A 27,318-nucleotide genomic window follows, 5' to 3' on the forward strand; every position below is an offset into this window, starting at 1 on the left:
TCATACCATAGTGCTTCACACACCTATGCGGCCGTCCCGTGTTCGACTCCTGCTCCCGGGGGATAATTTGTTGCATGTCTCCCCCCGCCTCTTCTCCCGTTCACCCTCTCCTCTGTCGGTCATGGAAAATTAAGCTGTAAAAATGCTAAAAAAAATAAATAAAATACTAGGATGTACCCCAAAAATAATATTCCAATTATCTGATCGCGATTCCAAGTATTGGTGTCCGTCGTGTCGCCAACATAATCCACCACACATCAGGAGCATTTGACGCTTCTCAATCCGATCGTTATAACCACTCCGCTCGCCCGACAAAAAAAAGTGAGCCCGGAGACATTTGGCCGTTACACAGGCCAAGATACAAGGTTTCAAAGGGTGCTCGATACCTCCGTCTAGCTGGATGCGGCCGGTATTGCATTTTGGCAATCTCAGACTCATTCCCTATGGTAACACCAAGGTCCCTGGATGAATAATGAATACAAATATTGAATAAAAGAACAACCAACCAAAACCCGAGATATCTCGCGTCTGGCAGCCAACGCATGTCGAGTTAACCCGACTTATCTCGGGTTTGGCATATAATGAGTTAAAAGGGAGGTGCTAAAAATATATATATACAAAAACAGAATGCAGAAATAACAGAGAACTCGACTGAAAAGGCATCAAACCAAATGTATTTACCGTATGTTTTTTATTTACACAAGTAAACAAGAAAATAACACCTCTCGCGTCTTTGAATGAGCCATTTAAAAAATGTACTTGTAATTGGAGCCGTGAAAATAAAATACTGTGAGAAAACGTATATATAAAAAATAAGGAGAAAAATACCAATTATTTGACATAATTTTTACTTCGGGGGAATTTCTAGTCATTGGACCCGCAGTGGAGCGCTGTTGGTGAGGCTGCTGTTGCTCAAGAGACAGAGAAACGTTGGAGCTAGTGATTTGTAGACATGCCGACAGAGACGAACGCCATTTAAATACAGATCAGATCGATGCATGACTTCAATAGAAGCCGATTGTATAGCAGGAAATAATGACGACGGACAAACATTCCAACATGACCAGATGAAGAGTAATAACGACCAGACGAACATTCAACATGACCAGATGAAGAGTAATAACGACCAGACGAACATCCAACATGACCAGATGAAGAGTAATAACGACCAGACGAACATCCAACATCACCAGATGAACAGTAATAACGACCAGACGAACATCCAACATCACCAGATGAACAGTAATGATGACCAGACAGTGAGGAGTCCTGCTTTGTAACAGGAGATTTACATGGCGTGCATCACTTTGCTCAAGTGTGCACATCTCCCCTTGACATCAGTGAAGGATTCACACACGGGTCCCACGCCTAACCCTAACGCTAACCCGGGTCCCACGCGTCCAACGCACCGCAAGAACTGTGTGGATCGCTTGAGCCCCGCGTCACCCGACATACAACCCCATCTCTCTCTATCTCTCTTCAAGCATCCTCATTCAGAACACTCGCTCGCCCATTGGGACACACACACATATACACACTAGGGATGTCCGATATTGGCATTAAAATGTGATATCGGAAATTATCGGTATTCAAATTTTTTATTTTATTTTTTATTAAATTTAAACCTTTATTTACCCAGGCAAGCAAGTAAGAACAAATTCTGATTTTATTTATTGTCAAAAGTATGCATAATGTTGTGTTAATTCCACGACAAGAGATATGTAATGTTAACACTTTGGGTGCCGGGAAACGCTTAAACACGTCATTCCCGGCCATGCTCAAGTTGCCGAAGACGCTTTACAGCGTCTTTAATATCAATATTTCAAAAATCTGGGATCGGATTCATATGTCCCCTCCGCTGGCCTGAGATCCACCAGGAGGACCCACTGAGCTCTCTGGCGGTTCAGGAGCGCCATCTGGTGGCCGATCGGCGCAATCGCTTAACAGGAAGTGCCGTACAGGTTGTGCTGGACGGCCGTATTACTTCCGGGCACTCGGTACATGTCCCGGCACTCTGGCTCGTCACACTACATAGTGATCGATTGCCAATAACTCGATAAACAACATGATTTGGACGTATATACCATTATACAAGCTGGAGATGGACCGGGTAAATCTACATCCCATAATGATAAAATTTCTACTCGACGATGATCGCCCAACGGCACGCGGAGACTGGGGTGAGTTTTAGCGTGTAAAGTTACCGTCTTCGATACTAACTGCTATTATCAACATTTTACCCACATTAGATGATTGGTATAACGCTGCCCACGGAATTATAAACGCCCCCTAGCCCATCCGGTCAACATCAGATGACGCGTAGTAACTTCTAGAAGTACGTCTAGTTGGAATTTTCTATATCGCGCTCATTGCCATAAAACTGTATTGCATCATCAATATAATGTATTTGGGGCTATAGATCACGTTCTGGAGAAAGCTGCAGAAAGAGATGAAAACATACTTATACATTAGACCATACTTTACTATGAATATGTGAATGAAAAAGTTTAACGTTGCTACACAATGAACAATACATATAGGACTTTGAATGGGCCCTAATAATGGCAATGTAGCAATAGAATTTAAAAAGTTATAGCCCTGCAAAGAAGGGGACTTTCTCTATAGACAAATAGAGCCGGCAACCTACGGTTGATAATGAATTTAACCCATGGCAGCCAAAGTGTTAATTACCTGAAATTATTCCGTTTTTGGGGGGGGGGGGGGGGGGGGGCCTGCATATATCGGTATCGGAAATTAAGAGTTGGACAATATCGGTATATCGGTAAAAAAGCCAATATCAAACATCCCTAATACACACACTGTCTCTCTCTGCGCCCCTCTGGCGTTCACTGCTTGGCCTTCTTGAGGATGCTGCCCTAACCCTAACCCTTCACTGCTTGGCCTTCTTGAGGATGCTGCCCTAACCCTAACCCTTCACTGCTTGGCCTTCTTGAGGATGCTGCCCTAACCCTAACCCTTCACTGCTTGGCCTTCTTGAGGATGCTGCCCTAACCCTAACCCTTCACTGCTTGGCCTTCTTGAGGATGCTGCCCTAACCCTTCACTGCTTGGCCTTCTTGAGGATGCTGCCCTAACCCTAACCCTTCACTGCTTGGCCTTCTTGAGGATGCTGCCCTAACCCTAACCCTTCACTGCTTGGCCTTCTTGAGGATGCTGCCCTAACCCTTCACTGCTTGGCCTTCTTGAGGATGCTGCCCTAACCCTAACCCTTCACTGCTTGGCCTTCTTGAGGATGCTGCCCTAACCCTAACCCTTCACTGCTTGGCCTTCTTGAGGATGCTGCCCTAACCCTTCACTGCTTGGCCTTCTTGAGGATGCTGCCCTAACCCTAACCCTTCACTGCTTGGCCTTCTTGAGGATGGTGCCCACTGCGGAGATGACGGTGGTCTTGGTGCCGCTGGCGCTGGTCGTCACGGATACAACCCCTGGCATGAGGAGGGGGGGCTGGGCCAAGGTCACGGGCACCGCAGAATCCCACTTACTCTTCCTCTTCTGGGCTTCTGCTGAGGAAGAGGAGGAGAGACGTATATAGGGTTAACTTTATAACTTTATATACTGTATATAGAGACACTGTACATTATATTATATATAACTTTATATACTGTACATTATATTATATATAACTTTATATACTGTATTTATATAGAGACACTGTACATTATATTATATATAACTTTATATACTGTATATAGACATACTGTACATTATATTATATATAACTTTATATACTGTATTTATATAGAGACATACTGTACATTGTATTATATATAACTTTATATACTGTACATTATATTATATATAACTTAATATACTGTACATTATATTATATATAACTTTATATACTGTATTTATATTCTGTATATCATAAATATAAATTAATGATATGTGTTAGTGCAGACATGAGTGTGTATATATGTGTTAGTGCTGCAGACATGTGTGTATATATTAGGGATGCACCGAATGGGAAATTCTTGGCCGAAACCGATACCGAAAATAGGAAACAGTTGGCCGAAAACCGAATGCCGAAAATGATTAATATAAATATATATATAATGTATTTTTTTTTCAGCTACCTGATTATGGCAAAAGACAGGATTATAGCTAAACTTTACTTAAATAATATTAATAATCACTATTATGGGCCCATAAAACATTTATTCAGCACTTTTGAATGCATACATAATTCCAGACTGACTGCTGAAAGATTGTACAATTTGAATGAATGAATGAATGACTTATTTATATAGCACCCTTCACAGCACGAATGCACAGGGTGCTTTACACTATACACAGCGTATATAAAAACAACAAAACAAAATCTGAAATAAATAACAACAACAACAGACAAAATCATGAGTCACTAATTAAAAAACAAAACTATAGAACAGTGAGGACAAGAAAAAGTGCCTATGCATGACCAAAGGCCTGTCTGAACAAATGTGTTTTTAGTTGTTTTTTAAAAGAGTTTTCAGAGGGGGCAGTTCGCAGGTCCAGGGGGAGAGCATTCCAGAGCCTTGGTGCCGTCACCTCGAAGGCTCCATCACCCCTTGTTTTCAGCCTGGACCTGGGGACCACCAGGAGGTGCTGATCGGCAGATCTGAGTGAGCGGGTGTTGGTGTAGGGATGGATGAGTTCAGTGATGTAGATGGGGGCCTGACCGTGGAGTGCTCTGAAAGTGAAAGTGAGGACTTTGAAGTGAATTCTATAGAGTACCGGGAGCCAGTGCAGGGATGCCAGAATGGGAGTGATGTGACATGATTTTTTTGACCTTGTGAGTAGCCTGGCTGCAGCATTTTGGACCATTTGTAGTTTGTCTGTGGATGATTTGGTGAGCCGGGTGAAAAATGAGTTGCAGTAGTCAAGCCTAGAGGAAATAAAAGCATGCACGGACAGTTCTAGTTCAGAGTGAGATATGATGGTGCGCAGTTTTGCAATGTTTCTGAGGTGAAAGAAGCAGGTGCGTGTGAGTGTTTTGACATGTTTGTCTAGGTTCATGGCCTGGTCGAAGACAACACCCAGGTTTCTCAGGTGGGGACGTATGTCGTCTTTAAGGGACCCCAAGTGAGTGGCCACGCTAGCTGCAGTCTTTTCAGCTGCTACGATCAGCACCTCCGTTTTTTTTGCATTTAACTGGAGGAAGTTACTCCCCATCCAGCTCTCAATGCCGAGCAGGCACTCCTGGAGAAGGCTGAGTTTCTCCAAATTGTCGGGCTTAAAAGAGCAGAGTAGTTGTATGTCGTCTGCGTAGCAGTGGTATTTAATGCCGGTGAATTTATTGATGAGGAGGCCTAGGGGAAGCATGTAAATGGCAAAAAGGAGTGGTCCTAGCACCGATCCCTGTGGTACCCCACATGAGAGGGGGGTGGGGTCAGATTTAAAAGGACCCACAGCGAATGTTCTCTCCCTCAAGTAAGAGGCAAACCAGCTTAGAGCGCTCCCAGAGATGCCCACCCACTCCCTGAGCCTGTCCAAAAGGATGCTGTGGTTGACCGTATCAAACGTATTTAAACATTTTCTCTTTGCATACAACAAAATGTGCATTAAAGTCAAGTGCATTTTCTTTTCTCTGTAGGATAACTACAACAAAGTGCATTCAGAACAAAGCCAAGGTGCTTTAAAACTGCATAAAGATCTGCATAAAGACACACAGGGGGAGAATAGCTTATAGCAGACTTAATGATGTCACTGTAGTGGCTACTGTATATAATTCACGGCGCTCATACGTGGAAGGACTGTTGTATTCACTACATCTCCCGTGACTCTTAGTGGGGGATGACGTAGCTTACGAGAGACGGGTCAAAGAGGAATGGAAGCATTGTTAGCTAGCTTAACACTAACGTTAGTTAAAGGTTTTTAACCGCGACGGGCATATAGTAATGGCGAGGATATAAAGCATGTTAAAGACGCATTTATTGGATGCGTTGCTCGCGGAGTTTACATAGAAACAGTGCGACTCCCAAGAGGAGTTAGTTATCACAGGCTGCAGAACGCAGGAAGAGCTGCCAAGCTGCTCACGTTATACGTTGCGCATGCTTCCGGTATGTCTGTAGCCGCGGTTTGATTACGTCATCACAACTAGGGCTGCAACTAACGATTATTTTGGTAGTCGACTAATCTGTCGACAATTTTTTAGATTAGTCGACTAATCTAACGATTATTTCTGTCACACCCTCCATCTCTGCTTCCTGTGGGCGCGGCTCCTTTTCAGGGCTCCAGTGCATGTTTTACCTCACGTGCTCAAGTCTGCACCCCTGTGACTGTCACCCTCCCTCCCTCTGCCTTAACATGATCCCATAGCACATTTAAATAAGGACTCATGAAACATTTGAATTTGGATCTTAATTAAGCTACTTGCTTAATCAAATGTATTTTAATAACAAATACAATAATCAATCATAATAAACAAATTAAATAATACAAAAGTGCAAGTTTAAATGTAAAGATAATGTTTTAAAAGTAGCAGCCTCTGCCCCAGCACTGTGGTTCTGATGGGGCTGTTAACCTGGTCCAGGAGGGTGACGTGGATCCACTCACTAGGCTCCACCATCTCCAACAGCTGTAGAGGAGAGGAGGATGAGTCAGATCAGACAGACGTCTAGGTCTTTTGTTTGCTGTGTGTGAGTGAGAGGCGCTGTGTGTCTTACTCTGATCTCCTGCAGGGGAACACACCATTTACAAATGACAGCGTCCATAAAGGAACCTGTGATTGCATTGCTATAGCAAACTTATAAATCATCAGATATAAGATAGCTAGCACTAACGTTCCCTGTCTCTGCAGTCTTAGCCCAAAAAGTTAAACTTTTTTCAACAGAGAAAAAAAAGCAGCCTAGTCTAGACCATGGCGCTATATAGACAGTGGACGTTAGCACTAGCTATCTTAACTTACCTAATTAATACTCTAGTCTGCAAAAATACGACACTTTGTGCTAATTCACAGAGCTGTAAACACCGGTAGCCTAGCCAAGCTCAGGTAGCCTGTAAGCTTGGCGCCGTTTAACGTTAGCTAACGTTACATAGTAGTTGGTGGACACGCAGCCTCAAGCAACAACATATTAACTGAAATAGCGTTCGCTTAGCAGCAAGCATCATCCATGAGACATTCTGTTTTCCAACATGTAAGCTAAAACCTACCCATGATCCGAGTAGCTGTCATCACGGTTCTTCCAGGGTGCTTGCTCGTGCATCACTGCTTTCTTCTTCTTTGTCGTTAGTACACAGAATGCAGTCATGGCAGACAAGGGAGATGATACTGCCGCCGCACTTCCTGTGGTGCATTTGCGCAGTTTTGAATTAACGTTACCGGCTCTCTGTTTACTTTTTATATGACGCATCGACACAAAAATTCTGCGTCAACGAATTTTTATGATCGACGTCGTCGATTATGTCGACTAATCGTTGCAGCCCTAATCACAACAACACTTTAGGTTACGAACGTTACGTAACCCTGTTCTTTGACATTCTGTGATATATTTTCGGTGTTAAAACCCTTTCGACCGAAAGCCGAAAGAGCCATTTTAACCATTTTCGGCCTATAATTTTCGGTGGCCGAATATTCGGTGCATCCCTAGTATATATGTGTTAGTGCTGCAGACATGAGTGTGTATATATGTGTTAGTGCTGCAGACATGAGTGTGTATATATGTGTTAGTGCAGACATGAGTGTGTATATATGTGTTAGTGCTGCAGACATGAGTGTGTATATATGTGTTAGTGCAGACATGAGTGTGTATATATGTGTTAGTGTGGATATCTGTGTTAGTGCAGTCATGAGTGTGTATATATGTGTTAGTGCTGCAGACATGAGTGTGTATATATGTGTTAGTGTGTATATCTGTGTTAGTGCAGACATGAGTGTGTATATATGTGTTAGTATGTATATATGTGTTAGTGTGTATATCTGTGTTAGTGCAGTCATGAGTGTGTATATATGTGTTAGTGTGTATATCTGTGTTAGTGCAGACATGAGTGTGTATATATGTGTTAGTATGTATATATGTGTTAGTGTGTATATCTGTGTTAGTGCAATCATGAGTGTGTATATATGTGTTAGTGTGTATATCTGTGTTAGTGCAGTCATGAGTGTGTATATATGTGTTAGTGTGTATATATGTGTTAGTGTGTATATCTGTGTTAGTGCAGTCATGAGTGTGTATATATGTGTTAGTGCAGTCATGAGTGTGTATATATGTGTTAGTGTGTATATATGTGTTAGTGCTGCAGTCATGAGTGTGTATATATGTGTTAGTGCAGTCATGAGTGTGTATATATGTGTTAGTGCTGCAGACATGAGTGTGTATATATGTGTTAGTGCAGACATGTGTGTATATATGTGTTAGTGTGTATATCTGTGTTAGTGCAGACATGAGTGTGTATATATGTGTTAGTGTGTATATCTGTGTTAGTGCAGACATGTGTGTATATATGTGTTAGTATGTATATATGTGTTAGTGTGTATATCTGTGTTAGTGCAGTCATGAGTGTGTATATATGCGTTAGTGTGTATATATGTGTTAGTGTGTATATATGCGTTAGTGTGTATATATGTGTTAGTGTGTATATCTGTGTTAGTGTGTATATATGTGTTAGTGTGTATATATGTGTTAGTGTGTATATATGTGTTAGTGTGTATATATGTGTTAGTGTGTATATATGTGTTAGTGTGTATATCTGTGTTAGTGTGTATATATGTGTTAGTGTGTATATATGTGTTAGTGTGTATATCTGTGTTAGTGTGTATATATGTGTTAGTGTGTATATATGTGTTAGTGTGTATATATGTGTTAGTGTGTATATATGTGTTAGTGTGTATATATGTGTTAGTGTGTATATATGTGTTAGTGTGTATATATGTGTTAGTGTGTATATATGTGTTAGTGTGTATATATGTGTGAGTGCATGCTTACCAACTGTTTCGCCTGTTTTTACTGCAACACTATTATCACCAACATCTAAGAAGGGAGATCCCCCCCCTGAACGGCCCTTCTAAGGTTTCTCTCCTCCACATTGCCTGTGGTGCATTTTTTCCTATTGCTATGTTTTAGTGAGTTTGTCCTTACCTTCGCGTGGGGTATGTCTGGGAGTGTTGTATGTATTTACATTTTTGTTTTTTTGATCCACTTTTTCTCCTTATTTTTCTCCCATCCCAATTTTGCGTTTCCAATTCTCCCCTCCCCTGTCTTGAACGTTGCTCGACTATGCCCCCCACTGGCCGGTTGTAGGGAGGATAGAAGCCTTGCATCACGTGTCCCCTCCGGTACACGAGGAGGCAGCCTGTCACATCTTTTCACCAGACAGCACAGACTCTGTGGCGAGGTGTAACGCATGGGAGGCTCACACTACCCCTGATACTTCCTGTCTCTGCTGTGCAGGCGTTCCCCAACCGACCTGTAGGAGTCGCTGTCCACAACGTCCAGATTACCACCCATCAACTTCCACCCGCTAACTCTGCCAATGAGTTAGTATGACAGCCGGCCCAAGCCGGAGGCAACGCTGACACCCGGATTCGAGAACGGAGTCTCTTGCGTTGGTGACGAGCACAATCTCCGCTGCGCCACCCAGCCGCCATATTTAAAACATTTTGGACTTTATGGTGTTTTTGTTTTGTTCTTGACTTATTATTTTTTTTTATCCACTTTCTCTCATTATTTTCAATTTTTCTCCCATCCCAATTTCGCGTTTCCAATTCTCCCTCCCCCGTCTTGAACGTTGCTCGACTATGCCCCCCACTGGCCGGTTGTAGGGAGGATAGAAGCCTTGCATCACGTGTCCCCTCCGGTACATGAGGATGCAGCCTGTCACATCTTTTCACCAGACAGCGCAGACTATCAGTGGCGAGGAGTAACGCGTGGGAGGCTCACGCTGCCCCCGCTACTTCCTGCTTCCGCCGCACTGGCGTCACCCAACCGACCTGTAGGAGTCGCTGTCCACAACGTCCAATCCCCACACACCGGCTTTCCCACCTCTAACACTGCCAATTAGTATGACGGCCGGCCAAGCCGGTAGCAACGCCGAGAGCTGGGCTCGATACCAGCATCTCCTGCGTTAGTGGCGAGCGCCTTGCCCACTGCGCCACTCAGTGGCCTGTTCTTGACTTGTTATGATGTTTCTTCTTGACTTGTTTAACACTTTATGTGCCACGGGTCCGGTGCCCCGGAACCCTGTTGAATGCCAACGCCCACTTCAATGATAGAGCTCTCATATTTGCGAACGCATAAACTATATCTTAAATTATGGCTGTGTGTATAATATGGCCGTCGCTTATCAATGACTTGTTTGCAGTCAACATTGTCGAAACTTTTATTTTTTTTAATAATTGGTTGATTTCTGTTTTATACCATTTTTAAAAACTAGTTTTTTTTAAGTTTCAGGAAAATATAAAGATTGTGATAATCGCGCTTTACTGGAATATACTGGAATACACAAAAAACGTTGTAATTGTTCTGCCTATTTATGAATCGTTTTCAAATAAACGCTAGATTATCGATAGTATATGTGTACTTTTTTATTTTTATTTTTTTTTTTATCTTTCTTCCCCTCCTTTTTCCCGATTTTTCTCTCCCCATCCCACCCTTCCTGGTTGTTGCGTACTTTCCCCTACTGTTGGTCCGGGAGACCGGAGACTGTCACATGCTTTCCTCCGACGCATGTGCAGCCTGGGGCAGGCCAACCTGGCCGCGCAGGCTCTCACCGGGGAGAGTGTGGCGTGTGGGAGGCCACACTATCTCTCCTCAGATCCAACCCTCGCTGAGCAGGCGCCCCGACCGAACTTTCCCACCCTCTGATACGGCCAATTGTATCAGTGTGAGAGGCCAGCCAAGCTGATAGCAACGCCGGGAGCTGGATTCGAACAGGCGAATCCTAGTGTCTCCCGGTGTTGGTGACGGACGTAATCTCCGTGCGCCACCTGCCCCCCCCCCCGTATATGTGTACTTATGCACGCTATAGAAGCGGGCTGAAAAATAGATTAACCATTTCCTGATCGCACACACACACATAGGGCCCACATTGATATCTGTGAAAAAAGCTCTGATTATCCTAAGACTGGTAAAATAGATTCCTTACCTCAGATCAGATGTTCTCCAAAAAGATTATTCCAATTCCTGATCACCATTCCAAATATCGATCGCGTTTATTGATCCAACGCTGGATGGTCGAAACACCGATTCCACGCTGTTCTGATAATCCACAATGAATCCGATCGGCTCGAGTTACATGCCTGAGAAGTAAAATGTGGAGGCAGGATTCCCCCCCCCCCCTATGAGTTTCATTCAATCCAATCCAAAGGGGTGCAGTACCACAGGGAGAGACGATAGGGGGCGGTATTTTCCCAATGGAGCTCAGAGAGAGTTTGCAGTGGTAAAGTGAGGCTAGATTGATGAAATATGCTAATAAAAAAAAAAAAAAATCTCTCGTTGTTGGCACTCACCGGTCGGCATGAACTAACGAGAAATCTCGTCGCTGGCACTCAAAGTGTTAAAGAAGACGTGTGCGGCCCATGGGGACATTAACGCGTGTTGCCGGGCCTTACAAATACATTTGATTTGATTTGATTTGTCTGTGGTGGTGCTGCAGACAGGAGTGTGTTACCTGTGGCTGTGGTGGTGCAGACAGGAGTGTGTTACCTGTGTCTGTGGTGGTGCAGACAGGAGTGTGTTACCTGTGTCTGTGGTGGTGCTGCAGACAGGAGTGTGTTACCTGTGTCTGTGGTGGTGCTGCAGACAGGAGTGTGTTACCTGTGGCTGTGGTGCTGCAGACAGGAGTGTGTTACCTGTGTCTGTGGTGGTGCTGCAGACAGGAGTGTGTTACCTGTGTCTGTGGTGGTGCTGCAGACAGGAGTGTGTTACCTGTGTCTGTGGTGGTGCTGCAGACAGGAGTGTGTTACCTGTGTCTGTGGTGGTGCTGCAGACAGGAGTGTGTTACCTGTGTCTGTGGTGGTGCTGCAGACAGGAGTGTGTTACCTGTGTCTGTGGTGGTGCTGCAGACAGGAGTGTGTTACCTGTGTCTGTGGTGGTGCTGCAGACAGGAGTGTGTTACCTGTGGCGGTGGTGGTGCTGCAGACAGGAGTGTGTTACCTGTGTCTGTGGTGGTGCTGCAGACAGGAGTGTGTTACCTGTGTCTGTGGTGGTGCTGCAGACAGGAGTGTGTTACCTGTGGCTGTGGTGGTGCTGCAGACAGGAGTGTGTTACCTGTGTCTGTGGTGGTGCTGCAGACAGGAGTGTGTTACCTGTGTCTGTGGTGCTGCAGACAGGAGTGTGTTACCTGTGTCTGTGGTGGTGCTGCAGACAGGAGTGTGTTACCCGTGTCTGTGGTGGTGCTGCAGACAGGAGTGTGTTACCTGTGTCTGTGGTGCTGCAGACAGGAGTGTGTTACCTGTGGCTGTGTCTGTGGTGGTGCTGCAGACAGGAGTGTGTTACCTGTGGCGGTGGCGGTGGTGGTGCTGGCAGTGGAGGGTGCAGTGTTGGCGGGGTTGGTGCCTTTCTTGGTACCCGTCACAAACTCAATCTGGACATGAAAAGAAACACACAAAAAACAAACATTGTAGACATGTGTCATACCAACGTCCAAACCCTAACCCATTGTAGACATGCGTCATACCAACGTCCAAACCCTAACCCATTGTAGACATGCGTCATACCAACGTCCAAACCCTAACCCATTGTAGACATGTGTCATACCAACGTCCAAACCCTAACCCATTGTAGACATGTGTCATACCAACGTCCAAACCGTGACGACTGCGCTTCGTGCTGGTTCTGGTTAAAACACCGTCGACCGCAGGGCTTCCGGTGGCACACCGTTGGCGGCAGCGTGTATCACTTTGTTTTGTAACCATGCCCCCCCGGGACACACCCAGCACCTGCATCACCATATCGGGCAGTATGCCTTCTTTCGACACCTCAATTACATGGCTGAACTAGCCTTGGATTGACTTGCATTTATGAGGGTTTAATAGGCATGATTAATTCACTGTCTGTGCGTGTGCGTGTGTGCGCGTGTGTGTGTGTATGTGTATGTGTATGTGTATGTGTATGTGTATGTGTGTGTGTGCGTGTGCGTGTGCGCGTGTGCGTGTGTGTGTGTGTGCGCGTGTGCGTGTGCGCGCGTGTGTGCGTGTGTGTGTGTGTGCGTGCGCGTGTGTGTGTGTGTGTGTGTGTGTGTGTGTGTGCGCGTGCGGTAGTCATAAAGTTGAAATGAGATGCAGCTGGTGCAGACTTGCCCCTGACGGAGGCAGAGAGGAAAGAGGAGAGGAATCCATTGCCCCATCAAGGATAGATGACTTCTCTCTACATGCTGGGTGTATAGAGGAGGGAGGGAGGACGCACTACATACTCGCCATGTTCTAATGACATCATATCCTGTGTAAACAATGTTGTAATTACCTTGGTCCGCTCTTTCTTGGCTTTCTCCAGCTTGTCCATCTCTACTTTCTGGGATTTGGCTGGAAGAGAGAAAGAGAGAGAGAAAGAGAGAAAAAGAGAGAGAGAGAGACAGAGACAGAGAAAGAGAGAGACAGAGACAGAGAAAGAGAAAGAGAAAGAGAGAGAGAGAGAGTGAGAGAGAGAGAGAGAGACCTTGAGCTCACACCATACACACAGTAAGGAGGGCGCAGCAGTTATTCGGCTGCGACGCAGGTATTTGACTATAGCCTGCGGTTTTGTTTGTGTCAACTGCACTGTTCAGACTATTCAAGTGTGTTTTTATTTTATAATGTTTTATATTATATATATATATATATATAAAGTCACAGAACAATGGTCACTCACCTAAAGCTTCATAGTAGGAGTCCTCCGACCAGCCGTGAGGGTCAAACATGTCCTTTGGGTAGTTGGTCCCCAGTTCATCAATACTACAGAACTGGATGAGCTTCTCATAGATACTGACACACACACACACACACACACATACACACACACACACACACACACACACACACACACACAGAGACACACACACAGAGACACACACACAGACACACACACACACGTCATGTTAACAAATAACAGTCAAAACTAGTGCAGTCAGGCGATACATTTTTTGTATCTAATTAATTACAGGATTTGTAATTAATTAATCTAATTAATCGCATTTTAATCGCATAACCATTTTAGGACTGATATTCTATATTCTATAATCATATTTCAAATGACATGTGTCCGGATGGCAGAATTCAGTACTGTATCTACAAAACCTTCCGTCTAATCATCTTCCATTTATTCATTTGCTTAGATTTTTCAGGTCTGGTCAATTTGAGCATGGTGTTATTCACAGTCAAAGATACAAAAATAAAATAATAATAATTGAATTGATATTCTCATTTGGTTCATTACAATTGACTCAAGCCTCGTAACAGACACAGTATTTCTGACACTGGGAACACATTCCCTGAGATCCATAGATGTCCATAGAATCAGATACCAAGAACATGCAAATGGACCATTTAAAAAGAAAACGTCTCTAAATGTTTATTCTACGTTCTTATGGAATGAATGAGATAAAAAAATACATAAGTATTAAAAAAAAAAGAAAAAAAAAATTTAGTTAATTTTCATAACGCGATAATTTGCTGTGTAATTAATTAATCTAATTAACGTGATAAACTGACAGCCCTAGTCAAAACCTCAAATGCACTTTGAACCGTTTGTTATCAGTTTACATTGTGAGCAGAGAACAAACAAGCATACGAGTGTGTAAATCAAACATAATTGATGAGACAGTATGACAGGCTTATCATCGCTGTATGTGAGAGTTTGTGTTTATCTGTTATGTATTTGTTTGTTTGTTGCTCTGCTGATGTGTTGTTGTTGTTGTGGCTGCTGTCTGAAAGTGTCTACTGTATGTTTATGTGTAGTAACGTCTGCGTCTGCTTACATATATTCTTTTAATATGTCTGTATGGTTTGTTTATGTTCCTCCTGTTTTTTAAGCTCAGTTTTTAAGCTTTGTACATTATAATTCCAATTCAGTCTACTGAACATGGCAAATAAAGTCAACTTGAAACTTGAAGTGCCACATTCTCGGTTTTTAAAAGCATAATACCTCGGGTTTCGGAATTCCTTCTTTGTCTGGATGTAGTTGTTTGTGTCAAAATCTTCATGTTGTTTCCGCTCGTACAGCTTGCATATCTTCTCCTGTTACAAAACAAGACGGACTAATCAATAAAGTGAGCGGGCCAGGGAGCAGGCTTGATCTCAACACAAGCATGCACGGTATGCTACTGTGAGCTAATGTGTGCTACTGTGAGCTACGGTGTGCTAATGTGTGCTAATGTGTGCTAATGTGTGCTAATGTGTGCTACGGTGTGCTATGGTGCGCTAATGTGTGCTACGGTGTGCTAATGTGTGCTAATGTGTGCTACGGTGTGCTAATGTGTGCTAATGTGTGCTACGGTGTGCTTATGTGTGCTAATGTGTGCTACGGTATGCTATGGTGTGCTAATGTGTGCTACGGTGTGCTACGGTATGCTATTGGGGAACTAATGTGTGCTATGGTATGCTACTATGCGCTAATGTGTGCTACGGTATGCTATTGGGGAACTAATGTGTGCTATGGTATGCTACTATGCGCTAATGTGTGCTACGGTATGCTATTGGGGAACTAATGTGTGCTATGGTATGCTACTATGCGCTAATGTGTGCTACGGTATGCTATTGGGGAAATAATGTGTGCTATGGTATGCTACTATGCGCTAATGTGTGCTACGGTATGCTATGGTGTGCTAATGTGTGCTACGGTGTGCTAATGTGTGCTACGGTATGCTATGGTGTGCTAATGTGTGCTACGGTGTGCTAATGTGTGCTACGGTATGCTATTGGGGAACTAATGTGTGCTATGGTATGCTACTATGCGCTAATGTGTGCTACGGTATGCTATGGTGTGCTAATGTGTGCTACGGTGTGCTACTATGCGCTAATGTGTGCTACGGTGTGCTACTTATAATAATACATCCATCTTATATACCGCTTTTCCACTTCCGCTACTATGCGCTAATGTGTGCTACTGTGTGTTACTGTGTGTTACTGTGTGTTACTGTAAGCTACTGTATGTGACTGTATGCTACTGTAAGCTACTGTGTGTTACTGTGTGTTATGTTTATGTTTATTTAGGTGTGTTACTGTATGCTACTGTAAGCTACTGTGTGTTACTGTAAGCTACGCTGTGCTACGGCCAGCCATTACGAGGCTATTCCAGTTCCCTCCACAATCACAACACAACTTGTACGAGTAAACAAGGGAGTTGAATTTGGCAGGGCCTCACTATCAGTGTCTTCACAAAAACCATATCTCGAGAAAAGAGCCCGTGTGAAAGGAGCCATTGTGTGCCTTCAGTTTCTGATACCTCTGGGAAATATTTGACAACCAGGCTCAACCGAGCCACAAGGACCTGGCGAGAGCCGCTACCGTCAGCCGGGGCCAAGGAAGCAACGCAGGAGACGATGATTAATTAGGTCCTCATGGGAGGAACGAGACGGGGGATGGGAATGTAGCGGCGCGTCTTCCTCTGGGGACGAGAACCCCGTGACAAGTGAAGATAGAATTCAGGAGACGTTCTGGAGATAGGGTGGGAGGGAGGGGGAGGGGGGCTACCGAAGAAGGAAGTCGTAACATGTTCAGACTCGAGGCGTTGAACGCATTCCAGCGATGTCGAAATGACAGCTTGGAGAGCTCCTCCGAAGAGAAGCCATGCGTGAGAGAGAGCGGGAGGAGACCCGTCTCCCGTCAAACCCTGAGTCCCGGCCTTCAGGTGAGGTACACCTGCCCCGTGTGGAGGGAGGGGGGGCTGCAGGTGAGGTACAGGTGCCCCGTGTGGAGGGAGGGGGGGCTGCAGGTGAGGTACACGTGCCCCGTGTGGAGGGAGGGGGGGCTGCAGGTGAGGTACAGGTGCCCCGTGTGGAGGGAGGGGGGGCTGCAGGTGAGGTACACGTGCCCCGTGTGGAGGGAGGGGGGGCTGCAGGTGAGGTACAGGTGCCCCGTGTGGAGGGAGGGGGGGCTGCAGGTGAGGTACAGGTGCCCCGTGTGGAGGGCTGGCCGGGTAGCCTGTCGATCGACTTCAAAAACCCCCTCCTCACCTTCAAAGCCCTCCACAATCTAGCCCCCATCTACATCACTGACCTCCAGGAATACACCCCCTCCCGCACCCTCCGCTCATCCTCTATTGGACTCCTATCCATGCCCAGCTCACGCCTCAGCACCATGGGTGCCCGAGCTTTCACAAGTCCGACTCACTATCATCATTTAAGCCTTGTCCAGACTAAAACTATTTTGATCTGTTTCGTTTTCGTTTGAAGGTTTCCGTAAAACGAAAACGTCTCAAGATAATAAGTGCATGCCACAAATTCACAAAATAAATGTCTTTCCCGTTTTATTTTGAAAAACCCAGACCGGAAGTGTTATAGTGTCTGTTGCTAGCAGCTTAGCAGTCGGCCGGTTCTGTGCTTTTCGAGCTGACCTACTTTTCCAGAGACACACGGCGCAGAGAAAGAGACGGCTCAAACTACCTGTTGGAATAAATTAATTGATTGATGTTTAACTTGTCCCTGTGTGTGTCCAGTCATTTCGACTAGCAAACGTTGTCTGTATTTAGTTGGTTAGCTATTTAGCTAAAGTGGATAGCATTTTGAATGCTAGCTGGCTGGTTCAGCTTTATTTACTAAATTATGGAGGCTTTTTAACACATTGGATGCCACGGACGCTTTTTGTCGTTAGTTCATGCCGACCTTTGAGTGCCCCCGACGCTATATAGTGTCCGTTTGCCGTTTTCTTTTTTTATTGGTGATTTGAATTCATATTTCATCAATCGAGCCTCAGGTTAATGCTGCAGAGTCTCTCTGAGCTCAATTGGGAAGTTACCGCCCCCTATCGTCTCTCCCTGTGTAACTGCACCCCATTACTTTAGACTGACGAAGGGGGGGGGGGGCCAGTTTCCTCATTTTACTTTTCCGTCGAGCCAACTGAAGAGATCAAGTGATCGCCGGCCATCAGAACAGCGTGGATTATGTATTTACAGTACCAACACTGTAATCAATAAGCATGATGGATATTTGGAATGGCGATCAGGAATTGGAATAATCTTTTTGGATAACATCTGATCTCAGGTAAGGAATTTATTTGACCAGTCTTAGGATAATCAGACCCGTTTTCATGGAGATATAAGCTTTTGCCCTATGCGTGTGTGTGTGTGCGCGGTGATCGCTGATGAGGAAATGAGAATATATTTTTCAGCCCGCCTCCTTTGTCATGATCAACTGAAGGCGTATGCTATGGAACAATGTGCTTGGGTTTTCAGAAAAAGGCCAGCTATGTGATGCTAATCTAGTTAGTATCGTGTAGTGTAAGCACAGCACAGCCCCGCTCCGCCTCAGACAGAGAGAGCACAGTGTGTGTGTGAGCATGCATGTGTGTGCGCCTCGCGTCATCGGTTCAGGAGAAGACGCGTTTCGCTTGTAAATATGGTGACGCAACGGGGGGGGGGGGGGGGGGGGGGTGTCTTAAGGAGTCTTCAGAATTGCGCACTCTGGAAGCTGGTATCAGAAAGTACCGTCTTCAGGCGGCCAGAACGCAGTTCCGTGTGGCAGAACGGTGGAAACGGTCAAATACTTTGCCTAAAACGACCAAAATCGTTTTAGTCTGGACATGGCCTAAATCACACCTGAAAACCCATCTGTTCAAACTCGCATAATTCATTATAACCTGTGTCACTGTCCTATACCCCCTGCTGTTTGTTTGTTTTGTTATTTTGTTATTTTAACTTCACTGTTTTATACTTCCTGTTGGTTTTTTTTAACCTCGACTTTTAACTGCCTTGCTGTGTTATTTCTTTTTCTTTATGATCTTGTAACGTGACCTTGGGTGTCATGAAAGGCGCCACCAAATAAAATGTATTATTATTAATTTATTAGCCTTCCGAAGAGGATGGCTGCGGGTGAGGTATACGTGCCCCGTGGGGAGGGAGGGAGGGAGGGAGGGTATACAAGATACAAGAGATACAAGAGTTTTATTTGTCACGGCATACAGGTATACAGTGAAATGCGGGGGGTCTCGCCCGCAACGATGTGCATAATACAAGTAATAATAATAAAGTCCAACCAATAGAGCGACATAGTGCAATAAACAAGTAAACAGAGTAGGCATATCGGTATCTGTACATGAGCTATTTACAGAGCATGGTAGGACATCAGGGAAAACCCCCCCCCACCCACTATACACAGACTTGGCTGACAGGAGGAGCATGTTCAGTGCTAGGCTCACACTACCCAAATGCAGCACTGAACGGCACAGGAAGTCCTTCATTCCAACAGCCATCAGACTATATAATGCATCACTGTGCCTCACTGCATCACTGAGCACAGAGCGGCAGCTCAATAGTGGCAGGAGGACGCGACTAGCGCCCTCCAGGCTCCACAACAGGGGGCAGCGACTAGCAGCCTCCAGGCTCCACAACAGGGGGCAGCGACTAGCAGCCTCCAGGCTCCACAACAGGGGGCAGGGACTAGCAGCCTCCAGGCTCCACAACAGTGGGCAGCGACTAGCGGCCTCCAGGCTCCACAACAGGGGGCAGCGACTAGCGGCCTCCAGGCTCCACAACAGGGGGCAGCGACTAGCAGCCTCCAGGCTCCACAACAGGGGGCAGCGACTAGCGCCCTCCAGGCTCCACAACAGGGGGCAGCGACTAGCAGCCTCCAGGCTCCACAACAGGGGGCAGCGACTAGCAGCCTCCAGGCTCCACAACAGGGGGCAGCGACTAGCGGCCTCCAGGCTCCACAACAGGGGGCAGCGACTAGCGGCCTCCAGGCTCCACAACAGGGGGCAGCGACTAGCAGCCTCCAAGCTCCACAACAGAGGGCAGCGACTAGCAGCCTCCAGGCTCCACAACAGTGGGCAGCGACTAGCAGCCTCCAGGCTCCACAACAGTGGGCAGCGACTAGCAGCCTCCAGGCTCCACAACAGAGGGCAGCGACGGCTGCCAGACACTGATCTAAGTCTTATTGGAACCCAAGGAGGACAATACACTACCTGAAGCATACTGCACCTTGTGACACTGTGAATACTGGAATATATATTTCATTTAGTTAGATTTAAATTATAATTATATTGACCAAATTGTTTACACTGCTTCCCCCATGCTCAGTATATTATTACTGTATTTATTTCTGTATATTTAATTTAATTTCATTTTATTATATTTTACTCTACTCTTATCCTAGGCAACTTGATTTGATTTGTGTTATTATTCTAATTTGTGACCTGTCCTGTCTAAATGTTTAAATGTTGAGCGATTTGCAGTGTCAAATTTCCCACGGGATAATACAAGTATTTCTATTCTCTTCTCTTCACATGCTAGGTCCTGTGGCAGTGCAGGACACTGTTAGGGTTAGTACATGCTAGGTCCTGTGGCAGTGCAGTACACTGTTAGGGTTAGGGTTAGTACATGCTCGGTCCTGTGGCAGTGCAGTACACTGTTAGGGTTAGTACATGCTCGGTCCTGTGGCAGTGCAGTACACTGTTAGGGTTAGTACATGCTCGGTCCTGTGGCAGTGCAGTACACTGTTAGGGTTAGTACATGCTCGGTCCTGTGGCAGTGCAGGACACTGTTAGGGTTAGTACATGCTCGGTCCTGTGGCAGTGCAGTACACTGTTAGGGTTAGTACATGCTCGGTCCTGTGGCAGTGCAGGACACTGTTAGGGTTAGTACATGCTCGGTCCTGTGGCAGTGCAGGACACTGTTAGGGTTAGTACATGCTCGGTCCTGTGGCAGTGCAGGACACTGTTAGGGTTAGTACATGCTCGGTCCTGTGGCAGTGCAGGACACTGTTAGGGTTAGTACATGCTCGGTCCTGTGGCAGTGCAGGACACTGTTAGGGTTAGTACATGCTCGGTCCTGTGGCAGTGCAGGACACTGTTAGGGTTAGTACATGCTAGGTCCTGTGGCAGTGCAGGACACTGTTAGGGTTAGTACATGCTCGGTCCTGTGGCAGTGCAGGACACTGTTAGGGTTAGTACATGCTCGGTCCTGTGGCAGTGCAGGACACTGTTAGGGTTAGTACATGCTCGGTCCTGTGGCAGTGCAGGACACTGTTAGGGTTAGTACATGCTCGGTCCTGTGGCAGTGCAGGACACTGTTAGGGTTAGTACATGCTAGGTCCTGTGGCAGTGCAGTACACTGTTAGGGTTAGTACATGCTAGGTCCTGTGGCAGTGCAGGACACTGTTAGGGTTAGTACATGCTAGGTCCTGTGGCAGTGCAGTACACTGTTAGGGTTAGTACATGCTAGGTCCTGTGGCAGTGCAGTACACTGTTAGGGTTAGTACATGCTAGGTCCTGTGGCAGTGCAGTACACTGTTAGGGTTAGTACATGCTAGGTCCTGTGGCAGTGCAGTACACTGTTAGGGTTAGGGTTAGGGTTAGTACATGCTAGGTCCTGTGGCAGTGCAGTACACTGTTAGCTACGGATGAGGCACTGGGTCTTTATGTACACTGCTATACAATGCTATATTATACAATCTCAAGCTATACTATTCTTAAAGTGATCTTCCTTCTGTAAAGTGCCCCGTGGGGAGGGAGAGAGGGAGGGGGGGCTGCAGGTATACGTGCCCCGTGGGGAGGGAGAGAGGGAGGGGGGGCTGCAGGTATACGTGCCCCGTGGGGAGGGGGGGGGGGGGCAGCTCTCTGGTGAATCACTATCAGGGGATCGTCTCTGAGAAACTGCTGATCTGTTCAGTCAGTGCCTCGTCAGTCGGGCCGCTCCCTAACCCTAACCGCTCCCTAACCCCCACCCCCACCACTCCCTAACCCCCACCGCTCCCTAACCCCCACCCCCACCGCTCCCTAACCCCCACCCCCACCGCTCCCTAACCCCCACCCCCACCGCTCCCTAACCCCCACCGCTCCCTAACCCCCACCCTGACCGCTCCCTTCCTGACTTGTCTCAACACCTTACAGGTGGAGCTGGCGTTTCTCTTCCAAGTCATCAGGAAGGTACAACTCTATCAGCTGAGTAACAATGTTCATCAAACAGTGTTGAAACCTGGGTGCTGCAGTGTTGAGTGCAGAGTAGAGACATGTTAGTGTAGTAGGAAGAGTGCAGAGTAGAGACATGTTAGTGTAGTAGGAAGAGAGCAGAGTAGAGACATGTTAGTGTAGTAGGAAGAGAGCAGAGTAGAGACATGTTAGTGTAGTAGGAAGAGAGCAGAGTAGAGACATGTTAGTGTAGTAGGAAGAGTGCAGAGTAGAGACATGTTAGTGTAGTAGGAAGAGTGCAGAGTAGAGACATGTTAGTGTAGTAGGAAGAGAGCAGAGTAGAGACATGTTAGTGTAGTAGGAAGAGTGCAGAGTAGAGACATGTTAGTGTAGTAGGAAGAGAGCAGAGTAGAGACATGTTAGTGTAGTAGGAAGAGAGCAGAGTAGAGACATGTTAGTGTAGTAGGAAGAGAGCAGAGTAGAGACATGTTAGTGTAGTAGGAAGAGTGCAGAGTAGAGACATGTTAGTGTAGTAGGAAGAGTGCAGAGTAGAGACATGTTAGTGTAGTAGGAAGAGAGCAGAGTAGAGACATGTTAGTGTAGTAGGAAGAGTGCAGGATAGTAGAAGACAGTAGTTCTTCTAATTTCAGATCTTTATAGACGAGAAGTTAAGTTGAACCTTTTTGAACCCCCCTTGGGGAAATCAGTCCTCCGCATGTGACCCCTCCTAACCCTCCTAACCCTCCTAACCACGCACAGCCCACACAGAAAGGCCCCCGCGCTGAGGTTTGAACCCGGCACCATCTTGCTGTGACACAACGGTGCTGACCACCGTGCCGCCCCCCCCCCCCCCCCCCCTCAAAGAGGCAAGTCGTGCGGTCTCTCCAGAATCGATTCCATAGCCCCCCCCCCCTCCCACCCCAGCGGGAGCCGGTCATCGGAGGCCAAGTGTCTATCTGGAGTCGATCACAGCGAGAGGAGTATGTTCCCTTCTGTTGAGGGGGACGAACTAGTCTGTTGTTCTTCATATCGTTCACTTCTGTTGAGGGGGACGAACCAGTCTGTTGTTCTTCATATCGTTCACTTCTGTTGAGGGGGACGAACTAGTCTGTTGTTCTTCATATCGTTCACTTCTGTTGAGGGGGACGAACCAGTCTGTTGTTCTTCATATCGTTCACTTCTGTTGAGGGGGACGAACCAGTCTGTTGTTCTTCATATCGTTCACTTCTGTTGAGGGGGACGAACCAGTCTGTTGTTCTTCATATCGTTCACTTCTGTTGAGGGGGACGAACCAGTCTGTTGTTCTTCATATCGTTCACTTCTGTTGAGGGGGACGAACTAGTCTGTTGTTCTTCATATCGTTCACTTCTGTTGAGGGGGACGAACCAGTCTGTTGTTCTTCATATCGTTCACTTCTGTTGAGGGGGACGAACCAGTCTGTTGTTCTTCATATCGTTCACTTCTGTTGAGGGGGACGAACCAGTCTGTTGTTCTTCATATCGTTCACTTCTGTTGAGGGGGACGAACTAGTCTGTTGTTCTTCATATCGTTCACTTCTGTTGAGGGGGACGAACTAGTCTGTTGTTCTTCATATCGTTCACTTCTGTTGAGGGGGACGAACTAGTCTGTTGTTCTTCATATCGTTCACTTCTGTTGAGGGGGACGAACTAGTCTGTTGTTGTTCATATCGTTCACTTCTGTTGAGGGGGACGAACCAGTCTGTTGTTCTTCATATCGTTCACTTCTGTTGAGGGGGACGAACCAGTCTGTTGTTCTTCATATCGTTCACTTCTGTTGAGGGGGACGAACCAGTCTGTTGTTCTTCATATCGTTCACTTCTGTTGAGGACGAACTAGTCTGTTGTTCTTCATATCGTTCACTTCTGTTGAGGGGGACGAACTAGTCTGTTGTTCTTCATATCGTTCACTTCTGTTGAGGGGGACGAACTAGTCTGTTGTTCTTCATATCGTTCACTTCTGTTGAGGGGGACGAACTAGTCTGTTGTTCTTCATATCGTTCACTTCTGTTGAGGGGGACGAACCAGTCTGTTGTTCTTCATATCGTTCACTTCTGTTGAGGGGGACGAACCAGTCTGTTGTTCTTCATATCGTTCACTTCTGTTGAGGGGGACGAACCAGTCTGTTGTTCTTCATATCGTTCACTTCTGTTGAGGGGGACGAACTAGTCTGTTGTTCTTCATATCGTTCACTTCTGTTGAGGGGGACGAACTAGTCTGTTGTTCTTCATATCGTTCACTTCTGTTGAGGGGGACGAACCAGTCTGTTGTTCTTCATATCGTTCACTTCTGTTGAGGGGGACGAACCAGTCTGTTGTTCTTCATATCGTTCACTTCTGTTGAGGGGGACGAACCAGTCTGTTGTTCTTCATATCGTTCACTTCTGTTGAGGGGGACGAACCAGTCTGTTGTTCTTCATATCGTTCACTTCCATCAGCCGTTGTGGAACATTCTAGAAGAGCATTCTTGAACGTTCACCAAAAGGGGCGAGAGAGCAGACTGCCCGTCTCGCCCGCGGCCAGTTCCAACGTCTTCCTCACAGGGGGGCCGGCTACAGATCCCAGGTCTGTCTGGAGGGCCGGCTCCTCACTGGGAACGTCTGTACCACTGGTCCCACTACATCATCCCACACTGTCAGTCACCCGTCACACACCGCACAGTAATATGAAAATAATTAGGCTATATTTCAGTCAGAAGCCGTGGAGCCGTGAACATCACTAGCAGCTGGCCTCAGTCTGCCACGTCAGCTGTGGGCGTCAGAAAGCCGAGGAGAGAAGCAGCCAGTACCAGAGGCCATGTGTTAGCTAGCCTGCTAGCGTTAAGCAACAACTCCAAACAATTGAACACATGTGTCTAAGGTCATAGGTTGGATTCCCTTGTACCCTCCTGCACAGGAATTGCACATTTACATTTAGTCATTTAGCTGAAACGCTTTTATCCAAAGCGACTTACAGGTTCTGTACGACAAGTCATCAGGAAGGGCACAACTCTATCAGCTGAGCAACAATGTTCATCAAAGTGTTGAGTGCTACAGTGTAGGTTAGTTTATTAGGACAAGTGCATGACAGTACGGTTAGTTAGGGAAAGATAATTTTTTTCATTTTTAATTCAGATAATGGTTGAAGAAGTGCGTCTTTAGTCGACGGCGAAAGATTGGACGGGTTTCGGCTGTCCTAACTGGGGTGGGTAGTTCATTCCACCATTGTGGGGCAAGGATTGAGAATAGGCGACTTCTCTTTGATGACCCTCCCGGAGCTTGGATAGGAGTAGGTCTGAGGCGGCCAGAAGATGCAGAGCGTAGGGGTCTTGAGGGTGTGTAGTTAGAGACCATTGACCGGAGGTAGGCGGGAGCGGTTCCCTTTGCCACACGGTATGCCAGGTCGAGGGCCTTGAAGCGGATTCGTGCAGCAATGGGGAGCCAGTGCAGGTCCCTAAGAAGTGGGGTGACATGGGCCGTCTTCGGTAGGTTTGAGATCAGGCGGGCCGCTGCGTTCTGAATGAGTTGAAGAGGCTTGGTGGCAGTGGTTCTGAATGAGCCCCCCCCAGTGGCCGGGAGGCCAGCGAACAGTGCGTTGCAGTAGTCGAGGCGGGAGATGACTGTTGATTGGACGAGGAGTTGGGTGGCTTCTTTTGTCTTGCACAAGGATGAGAACAGGATATAGCCCTATTAAAAACTCTTGAACACACACACCTAACCCCCGGGCCCCCCCCCTCCTCTCCCGGGCCCCACCCTCCTCTCCCAGCCTAACCCCCGGGCCATACATGAACATACTTTTCAGAAGGCCGACATTTCTATATACAAAAGAAAAATACATCTATTTTAGATTCGTTATTGATGATTAGGGTTGGGAATCGTTTGTATTTGAACGATTCCGGTTAGGCCTGCCGCGATAAGCAATAAATCGATTAATTGCCGCGATAATTAAAATTAATGCAATGATTTTGACGGGCGCGATTAATTGCTATTTGCGCGTTTGTTTTAATGAGGCGGAACCAGTGCCCCTTGTCAGTCACTGTCCGTGTTGGGAGGCGGGCCGCTGGCTTTACTACAGAGCACAGCACAGGAGCTCCGTGGGGCAACGCCACATAGCTTAACTACATTTCTCAATAGTGTTGCTCCTTTTAACCAAGTAGCGTTATTTATAGTGTAACGTTAGCTATTTTTAGACCCAAGTAGTTACTCGCTACTGCCCGGAGAAACTGGACTGCTAAATAAAGATGAAAGATCGAGTGTTGATTCTCATTCAATGCTAACAACATTAGCTAAATAGCTAACAAACGAAATGCAACGTATAGCATAGCTACAACACAGAATAACGTTAATACAATTACATGCATCATTGTTTACAATGAGCCTACATATCCGAGGACTTGACATGGACCACACACATTAACAGTGTTGTGAAGAAGGCACGACAACGCCTCTACTTCCTCAGGCGCCTAAGGAAGTTCCAAGTCAGCCAGAAGATCCTTAAGAACTTCTACTCATGTACAATAGAGAGCATCTTGACCGGCAACATCACCTCCTGGTTTGGGAATAGCACTGCACAAGACCAAAGCAGACTACAAAGAGTGACACGTTCAGCCGAACGCACAATTGGAGGGGGGCTCCCCACCCTCCAGAACATTTACTACAAGCGTTGCAAGGGCAAGGCTAAGAGAATCATTAAAGACTCCAGTCACCCGAACAACTGCCTCTTTGAACTGCTGCGGTCAGGCAAGCGATACAGGAGTCTCAAGGCGAGCACAGAAAGACTCAGAAGAAGCTTCTATCCCCAGGCCATCAGGCTGCTAAACGAACAATGAATGAACACTACACAACAACAACCACCAAACGCACATAGCACACACATCCACACGCACACACTCACTTTAAACAAACACACTGTAGCACCCACTCCACACACTTATAGCACACACCCACTTTAAACAAACACACTGTAGCACCCACTCCCCACACTTTATATTTATGGATGAAGGATTGCACTACAACTCGTACACCTTACTGTAAATTGTACCTAAAATTGTACCTCATCCCATTTCTGCTTTGCACTAGATAGTACTGTACATTAGTACACTGCATAGTATTGTGTATTGTATATTATATGGTAACTCAGAACATTGTACATATGTCTATACCGAACACTGTGACCTCATTTTCTTCTTCTAAATTCATGCTATATTATGTTATTATGTTATTTGATACTATCTTGTCTAGCACAGTCTCTGGAGCGTAACAGTAAGAAGCATTTTGTATGAAAGTATTCTGTACTTCTGTATGACAACTATTAAAGAACTTGAACTTGAACTTGAATGAACGGATGGGGCTA

The 27,318-nt window shown here is 46.1% G+C and overlaps 1 protein-coding gene across 3 annotated transcripts in view; it reads right to left on the bottom strand.

The window, feature by feature from the left end:
- Positions 1-672: 672 nt before the first annotated feature.
- The window catches only part of sap30bp (SAP30 binding protein), a gene marked incomplete at its 5' end in the record, with an annotated part of 83,800 nt that continues 57,154 nt past the window's right edge, over positions 673-27,318 (bottom strand). For 2 of the 3 annotated variants that reach the window (XM_084322631.1, XM_084322633.1), the window contains 5 exons: positions 673-3,523; positions 12,434-12,521; positions 13,400-13,458; positions 13,784-13,896; positions 15,056-15,147. In XM_084322631.1, coding sequence (XP_084178757.1) covers positions 3,357-3,523; positions 12,434-12,521; positions 13,400-13,458; positions 13,784-13,896; positions 15,056-15,147 — 519 coding nt within the window. In that variant the 3' untranslated portion in view covers positions 673-3,356. The remainder of the gene's footprint in view (positions 3,524-12,433; positions 12,522-13,399; positions 13,459-13,783; positions 13,897-15,055; positions 15,148-27,318) is intronic. The other variant, XM_084322632.1, reaches the window with a different exon arrangement.

This window comes from Notolepis coatsorum (genome assembly GCF_963971535.1).
Source record: "Notolepis coatsorum genome assembly, chromosome: 10".
In the NCBI taxonomy this organism is placed as follows: Eukaryota; Metazoa; Chordata; class Actinopteri; order Aulopiformes; family Paralepididae; genus Notolepis; species Notolepis coatsorum.